The sequence below is a fragment of the Sprattus sprattus genome (genome assembly GCF_963457725.1).
Source record: "Sprattus sprattus genome assembly, chromosome: 2".
Classification (NCBI taxonomy): Eukaryota; Metazoa; Chordata; class Actinopteri; order Clupeiformes; family Clupeidae; genus Sprattus; species Sprattus sprattus.
In genome coordinates this window covers 13772348-13781473 of record NC_137921.1, presented here as the reverse complement: position 1 = coordinate 13781473, position 9126 = coordinate 13772348, and the positions used below count along the sequence as shown (strand labels likewise).

Sequence of the window (9126 nt, the reverse complement as noted above, 5' to 3'; positions counted from 1 at the left end):
TGCTTGGTTCTAAAATTTTGGAAACTCGCGTTTCTTTCGTAATAATTGGGCTAAAAAGATTAGTCAAAGTGTTACAGTACTACGGAATTGAATTAATGTTACGATCCACAGGGGATACAATTGTTTGGCTGTTTTTCCTTGGGAGATGTAAATGGAACAATCAAAATGTTCCTCACCTCAATTAGCTACTGATTCACCTAGTGAAGAGTACTGAATCACCCAGTGAAGACTCACCCAGTGAAGACTACTGAATCACCCAGTGAAGAATACTGAATCCCCCAGTGAAGAGTACTGAATCACCCAGTGAAGAGTACTGAATCACCCAGTGAAGAGTACTGAATCACCCAGTGAAGAGTACTGAATCACCCAGTGAAGACTACTGAATCACCCAGTGGAGAGTACTGAATCACCCAGTGAAAAGTCAATTAGAAATACTGAAATTAGGGGGTGGAAGATGGATCACAGTCTTTGTGGATTTGTACTGAAAGCCATTTTGGACCTTTTTCAGGAAGTAGAATTCTGTCTCCGAAAGGAACATCATAACACAAATTCTGACAATACAAATGTTGTTTTATCACATCTTTTTCTTTCAACATTTATTTACAAATTAGGACAGACTACTGTTGAATGTGTAAACATCTCCTCACAGTGCATTTTTCTCAAAGCGCAATAAGTTCACCAACAACAATAATTACAATATGATAAAAGTCCAATAAAACATTATTTACACTTCATATGTTCTCGGTGTACATACAGACATACAGTTCATCACAATGTGGTCAGGTCACTAGCCTTTTGACCAGACAGTATTATGGGATAAGAAAGGGGCTGAAATAGCCGAGCAGAGATCGTCTGTGTCTTTTGGCCATGCCTCACAGTAGCACAAGCAGACGGGCAAAGGAGCAACAGTAGCTACACAAACAGAGAAGCTAGATGGTGGTGGGTGGAGTCTGTTATACTGATTTGTCCTGTCCTGTCTTGTCAGTAAATACAAATACTTCTGTAGAGAACTTTACCCTCTTCCCTGGAGTTCCAGATGATTGTCAACTTGGTGGTTTTCTTTTTGAGGTGTGAGCTGGAACACATATGACCCTGATCAGGCCAAACAGGGCAGAGACAGTTTCAGCGACAGCTACCATGAGAGTGGGCATAGGTCCACACGCTTAGTTAAGTTAAATATAAATCTTTTTTTTTCTGGTGATGGAGTGCTCTCTTGATGTTTTGATGCGTTAAATGTGGCAGGAAAACATTCTGCTTTTGGCCACCACAGCCCATGCTCACTCCCTCTGCTCTGTTCTTCTGGTGTCATGGCAACCTGCGTTTAGTCCCTTCCAAAAGAATGTGGCGAGTTGGTGTTGCATATTATATAGGGTTGGAATGACTCTGCAAAGGTTCTAGAACCTCCACGACTAATGGGCTTCAGATGCCACTGTCACAAACCTTACTAACACACAGGGGAAGACATTGCACAATAATTGGTAAATACCACAATAAGTCATCACATGCTGTGAATCATGATTAGTTATGTGGACAGGTTTAAATTTCAACTCTGTGCTTTCCCATCCTGAAGATATGTAAAGGTATCAGTGATTTGCATATACAGTACTTTGGTCAAATGTGTTATATTGAGTCGTACAAATAGCAGCCATTCTTGTGTTAACAGCATCCCATTTAATCCGATAGACTAATTATTTTGTCCAAGTCCGGTTTATTGCGAGACGTGATTAGGGAAAGTGATCTGGTATCACTAATTCCATCCCATTTAACTTGCATCCAGTGAAAACTTGAATTGAGCTCATTTTGATTGTGTTCAAGCTCTGCTTTTGTTGAGTGACTATTGCTGAGCAGTCTCAAGGTAATTAGGGTCATTGTCTTTGGGACAAAGGACAGGGACAGGGGTACAGACACTGAAGAGGACAAGGAGGACAGTGAGGTTAACTATCTCCTTCTCTGGCTGGAACACATAGACAGAGGTGACAGTGGCGTTATTTTTAGACATCTTTTCTTTTCTGTTCTTTTTTTCAAATCGGACAGAGCAGTTGTGCCCCCCCAAACTCCCCCCCCTCTCTTGGACTAAGCTGACTCTGCCTGTTTTTAATGATAATTGGCTTTTTTCTCTCTTTCTCTCTCTCTCTCTCTCTCTCTCTTTGTCTCTCTGTCCCTCTGTTCGGCCTCTTATTTTGCCTGTCTTCTTGGTGTTGTCTCTCTCTTTCCTTCTCAACATCACATCTCCATTTCTCTCTCTCTCTCTCTCTCTTCTGTCTCTCTCTCCACTTTCCATTACGCCTTCCTTCCCCTCGGTTTCATATCCCTCTCATTCTCTCCCTCTCTCTTCTGTCTCTTTCCCTCCCTCAGTCCCCTTCTCTGTTGCACAGAGTCCCATGTTAAAGCTCCTCTCTGCGTGATCTCTCTCTCTTTGACTTTGGCTTTGCAAACGTTGCCTCAGCCCTCCTCATGAGGATTTAGCAGCCCCCAGAGTTTATCTGCAGCTTGACTTCACCATACCTGACTCTCATACTCACATGTCCCTGTAGAGCCTGATTAACAAGGTGCATTGAGACTCAGGTGCAACTTAGGTCTCCGGGACGGTGGAGCTCCAGGTTGATTGTGCAACTCTTGCCTCGGACACCCAGCTGTGTTGTCACATTTGAAGGCTTTTTTATTTATTTTTGTATTATCTGGCATTATTAATCCATCTTTTGTCTCTCTTTCTCTGTCGCACTTCACAGTTTCCCACTGGCCAAGAAGAGCGTAGCAGGCACCCCTAGAGGAAGTTGTCATGCATTTTGTCAGGGAGCTGGGAGACCATGACCTCGCTGTGGCCAAAGTCTGTTAGCACACGCGCTGTCCGATGAGGCGTGGTCAGATGACAGCGTGCGTTCACGCCCGCGCCCCCGCCGGCACCGTTACCTGTCTCTGCGCAGTGTAGACACGCAACGTGGCTCTCAGGCAGCCCGTTGGACAGCCGTGTGGAGTTGCTCATGTCCTTGTTGTTGCGCTGCAAGGCAGGCTTGTCTGGGTCCTTAAGGCCCACGTTGGGGCTGCCTTTGCCCGTGCTGGAGCAGATCTTTTGCCTGATCTGCGCAGTGTCACAGCGCAGCGACTTGCGGAAGTTGGGCTTGAAGAACAGGTAGACCACAGGGTTGTAGATGGTGGAGGACTTGGCAAAAATGGCCGCCATTGCGAAGGCAAAGGGCGGGATCACGTCACTGTTCACGAAGGTCGCCCACATAGCCACAACTGCGTAAGGACTCCAGGCAGTCAGAAAACCAATGCACACCGCCACAGACAGCTGTGGGAGAAGCATAAAAACACATACACAGGTTATGATTTAGGTTACGAAATGTATTAGGAGCTAAAATATTTTTTTGGGGGGGTATTGTTTATTAAATACTTTTCATTCTGAAGCATACCAATGTGGCATTTTTTGAGTGTATAGTAAATGTAATGGTCAGTTTATGTGTGCAGTATGTACATAAGAAAGTATGTAAATTGTAATATGTTCAGTGTATGTCCTCGGAGACCCTGTTCTGACCTCTCACCCCTCACCTTGACGATAAGAGTGTGTGCGTTGGTGGTCTTGGTCTGGGGTGAGACATGCTGCTGCACGGCCTGGCGTGAGCCTCGCACCGTCAGCAGGATAAAGGTGTAGGAGAGGAAGATGATGGTACAGGGCACCACGTAGCAGAAGAGGAAGAGGCAGATGATGTAGGACATGGCAAGGGCGTTGTGGGCAGGCGCGTACCAGTCGATGCAGCAGGCTGTGCCGTATGGCTCGGGGCCATACTGGCCCCAGCGGGTAAGAGGCCCGATGGCGAAGACGGAAGCATAACCCCACACCCCAGCCACAAGGAGCAAAGCATGGGTCGAGGAGAATTTGTTTCCTGAAAGATAAAGAACAGAAGAAGAAAAAGAAGAAGATAAGGTGAAGATGATGCCAGGCAAATATGGGGCACCAAGTGTAACAGACCTTATTTTGTACACAGAACGCATCCTGTGATCGACACGCGTTCATTTATTAGGAAACCATGCAACCAAGTTATTCTTCTGTTCACAGAAAACATAATTGCACTAGCATGCTGACCACAAAATACTGAAGATACTTTCATGCTCAGAGAATAAAACGTATGATCATTTTGTGCACTAAACTGAAAGTTCTCCTTTTAATTTTTCAGACCAAAGGCTAAAAATAACAAAATAAACATGTTTTTATAGACAAAAGTAATTCTGTCCACAATATCTGAAGCCATCAAATGTTCATTTGTATCCAGTGTTTTGCTAAAGTACAAAAGGAATTACGTCGGTAGGCTGCCTCACTGAAAATATGATATGCAGGAAAGGACTTTGGTCCGATACATTCTGTGAGTCAGCATATTATAGAATGTGTTCTTTCCACGTAAATTAAGTCTGCCTGAACTTCTTGGAGACTTTTGAATCAACCCTGAAGCACAGAAAGATCAATCACGCTTTGAGTTTTGTGGACAAAATGCATTCTCTAACCTGCAATTAGAGTCACGAAATGGATGGACCGAAGTAATGTATGGACCGAATCCACACCATATCTTCGGTAACAAAGACGACTTGGTTTTGTGGTTATTTGGTTTCGTAATTAATAAATACTTTCTGTATACAAAATAAGGTCTGTTACATTTGGCACCCTAATAAGCACTTTTGTAAGTGATTATTGTAGCGCAATCTCTCCTATCACTTATGTCTTCTGCCAGTGCAGCCAAAGTCAGCACTGTGTCAGACTTTCCCATTATGGTAGACAGGCTGGAGTAAATTAAGTTAGATGTTCCGAATAACACACACAGACTAAGGAATGTTCCAATAAACCTCACCTATCATAGCCAAACAGAGAGAAAATGTTTACACTCATAATATTCGATGGAATGCTTTCTCATTTGCAGAGTATGTGATGAAAACTAAATACCCCCGGCTCCGATATTCTACCTCTCTTTCAGTGTTGTGTTGTGCATTCATTTCATCTGTCGAACTTCTCAAATGTATGCAATTTTAGTTTTCTTGCACTGTCCGATCCCCATTTTGAGGAAGAAGTGCACCGTCAGATTATCCAGGCTCTCCGCTCGGCCAGAAGTCCCGCTGTGAGCCAACAGCCCTCTCCCCCAGCTACGGGCTCAATGCGGAGAGCAGCACTGTAATTATTTACACTTCCTTCCAATCCTGCCTCCCTTCCTTCCCCCCGCCGGCATGTTCTTCCTCTCTGCTCCATGCAGCGTCTCACACACACACACACACACACACACACACACACACACTGCTCCATGCAGCGTCTCCCGGTCCTCACTGATTCCTTATGTATTTTTCACAAGCCCGAAGGTTCTCATTTTTTCTTTTCCTAGCCCTCAACGTAATGGAAGCTGACACATTTCCAAACGTGTAAACAGAACAAAGTCACTAATAGCCAGAGTCTCATCACTAACCCGAGTCAAAGAGTCTAGGCACAGTAGCAATACACAGCAGCGCGGGAGGGCAACCAGGTAGGACAGAACAACAGCCAGGACGAGGAGATTAAGGAGAGAGTTTCATATGAGAGCAGACAGGGTCATATGGTTGCACACAGGCCAGTGAAGATCTGTTAAAAGGAAAAGAAGTGATCTCCAGGGAACAGCAATTTGTATGGGGGTTTGGGTGAGGTTTTGTTCTTCTGTTTTTTTTTAACACTGACGATGTCATGCCATGATATGGACATTGTAATAATATACATTAACTACTCTTTACTACTCTTCTCACACTACCTTTCTGTGAAAAGCGAGGGTCGCGTTTTCCCTGTAGCTACCGTCTAGCCCTGAGTTTGCACACACATCGTCACACGTAACCTGATGAACACACTACATTTCCCATAATTCAACACCTGGTAGCTGGAGCCGCGGCAGCGTTTCAAAGCGGAGTTATAGTCAGTTACAGCACGTTCCGGTAAGCTAACTTTACAAACAACCACAACACACGTCAGTTCAATAAACTTCATTTATTTACTTAACACCATAGCGAACAGTGAGGTACCCACTGATTCAGTTACAGATTCCATTCCTTTCACAATACTTTCGTTAGTTATTCAAACACACGCAACACAACTCACGAGTCAACTGCAGGTCTCCTAGGTCCGTCCGCAAACTGGTCCGTGTGGAAACGCGAGCCACATTGGAGCTAGGTCCTTATTCTGTCCTGTGACAGGGTAATTGGGATTTGCTAATGGAGAGGGGTGCTGAGTTGCCGTGAATACTTCTGTGTATGATTATTATTACTGATGTGATGTATTTGAAGACTATTAGTGAATGAGGAAATGTGTATGAATATGTATATTTATATGATGTGATATTATTATGCTAAATGGGTTGTCTATGGCTTTTGTAATGGTTGTTCTGTGAATATTGTATGTGTTGATTTACCTATCCTGGTGAGTTCTCCCAATTAGTAGTTGATTGGTTGGCTTATTTAAAGCTAGTGGGGAGACTGGGTAGAGAGATTCGGGGTTGCCAGTGTGTAACACATCAGCTTGCTGTGAGGCTGTGTGTAATTATCGGAACAGAAAGTGAGTTTGGTATTGCCTAGGAAGGGCCGGTTTGATTTCTGTTTTGCCAAAGTATTTTCTTTATTATTCTTTTGTTATTATTTTTGCACTTCGCACTTGTAAAATAAACCGGCACTATTTTCTCACTTCAACTGCTGAGCGGCGTCCTGCTTTTTACCTTTGAAACCTTGGTTGGTGCGTCCCGTCCCGTGTGTGAATTGGGGGTGCAATACCGCCTTTTCCACACTTTCTTACATGACTTAATTAAGTACCTTAAAGACTCTTAACTGCTTATAAGAGCTGCTACATGCTAAGCAGTCAGGACATACCGTAGTGTGGGAAGCAGACTTTGAGGCAGCAGACGGACGAGAGGGCCGTGAGGTTGGTCAGGCTGCAGAGGCCGAAAAGAACCCCACACACGGCGTAGCCCTGGCAGACCACCTTCCCAAACAGCCACCTGGACAGGAGAGGGATGAAGAGCAGAACATGGGAGAGCAGACTAGCGTAGAGTAGCAGGTAGAAGATTACATCATCATCAATACTAACACATGGCATTTGTATGATTATATATTTGTAATTATCAGACATAGTTCTAGTAGTAGTATTTTAATATAACATAATATCATATTTTTATGCTTTATTGCAATATATTTGTTATAACAGGAATATATTTTAACCTAACCCAGACAACAGATGGTGCCATTATGGACAGATACAATCTAGAGTGTTGTCTGGTAATTCTGGGAAATATTCAACATACCATGATATACCAGAAAGGCTTTTATTATGCATCCAATGTTCTGGCAATACATCGCTCAGTATACCTGTCTGTTTATACATTCATAATGTTTGTGCTGGTGTGTGTATGGTGGGGAGAGGGTAATATTTGGGAACATTGCTTTTGATAGCACAGCAGGCTGCTGCGTTAATGTTATAATGGTTTTAATGCTGTGGGCAAATGGCCTACTTTTAAGGGTGATATAAGTACAGAAGATAAACACAAAAAAAAAAACCATACACACACACACACACACACACACACACACACACACTCACACACACACACTCACACACAAACACACACAGACCTGTGAGAAATGGAAGAGGGGATGGCGAGAGGAAAGAGGCTCAAGGTCATCCCAAGGTCGCTGACTGACAGATTGACGATGAAGAACTCAGCCGGCTTCAGCGATGACCTTTTCCGATAGGCTACGAGGAGCAAGACACAGTTGCCGAGCAGGGACAGTACACCTGCGTAAGGTCATAAGGTCAACAGTCATTATTGCTCAGTTAGGCCCACAGTTATGTCAGCCATGTCACAGTAGCGACTGACTCCCTCTATTAGCCCATTCTTCAAAACAAGATTTCCATTCCCATCCCCCAGTTACGCTCGAGTATTGATGTGAAGTGTTATGGTTGAAGCAATACAAATGAATTTAATAAAAACCTAAATGCCCCGTGTGTTATGCAGCTTGACAGAAGGACAAGGCTGACACTTGCAGACTGATTGCGTCTTAGATGAAATGTTAACAGCGGCTGGCAAACTTACAAAAAATTGTGTACACGGCGGCCATGAAATAGTCGGTGTCCTTCGAGAGGCTGGAAAAAAAGAGGTCTGCTTCGGAAGCATTTCCCATCTGTAAGAAAGACACAGACAGAAAGAGAGAGAGAGATATAGAGACAGAGAGAGAGTGAGAGAGAGAGAGAGAGAGAGGGGGAGAGAGAGAGACAAACAAATTATCAACTGATGACAATGTACCTGGTCAGTATCACTCTGCTGGAGGCAAAAATTATAAATGAAATAAATAAAAGGTGGCAGTAAGAGCCAGATGACATTTGGGTCGCTGACCACCAAAATGACTGTAATCCAAATATATTTGTCTCCCTGCTTTCCAGAGGTAAAGCCACTTTAGTCTGAAGATCAATTACATTTTTTTTTCTCCAGACAAACAACACTCAGAAGCACTAAACACCTTTATAAAAAGTGCACTTTGAAGATGAGAGGGGAAGCTGTTGACTGAGAGCTATTGACTTGGCACAGATCTGGCCGGGGGTTTTGGGGTTCGGGGGCCGTGTCACGGCCAGGCTCCTGCCAGAGCTCTCCGTTATCTGGGAACACATTGTTCTGGATGACATCAGAGAGAAAGAGGGAAGGAGGAAGAGACGAGGGCATCCAACACACAGCACCCTGAGCCAAATAAAGCCCTAATGCCAAAATAAAAATGTCCCTGCGGATTATGCCATGGAACTGCGGTAAATGACACAGCAACGGAACAGATTAGAGTGCCCAGAAATAGAGAAAAAAGAGGGAGGAAGGAGGAACAGCGTGAAAGAGACACAGAGAAAAATTGAAAAAAAGAGAGAATTGGGGTTTACTATTAGGGACAAAAGCTAGGACTGTGAAGGTTGAAAAAGATGTGTGCATATGTATAAGTGCTTGTTTGTGTGTGTGTGTGTGTGTGTGTGTGTGTGTTTGTTCTTAAATATATTTTAACTAGGGCTGATGCTCTGTCCCACTCCTGGCAGCTCTATGACTAAGCACTTTTTAAGCTGGTCTCAGAAAAAAACACATTGCCATCATCCTTACTGCGGTT

The 9126-nt window shown here is 43.9% G+C and overlaps 1 protein-coding gene across 1 annotated transcript; it reads right to left on the bottom strand.

Moving 5' to 3' along the window:
- Positions 1 to 2764: 2764 nt before the first annotated feature.
- On the bottom strand, positions 2765 to 8169 carry LOC308361255 (opsin-5-like; the record flags this gene model as incomplete). Its single annotated transcript, XM_080833545.1, has 5 exons — positions 2765 to 3292; positions 3550 to 3884; positions 6862 to 6989; positions 7621 to 7783; positions 8082 to 8169. 5 exons carry the CDS (start codon positions 8167 to 8169, stop codon positions 2765 to 2767), a joined length of 1242 nt encoding a protein of 413 aa, XP_080689671.1.
- Positions 8170 to 9126: the final 957 nt, after the last annotated feature.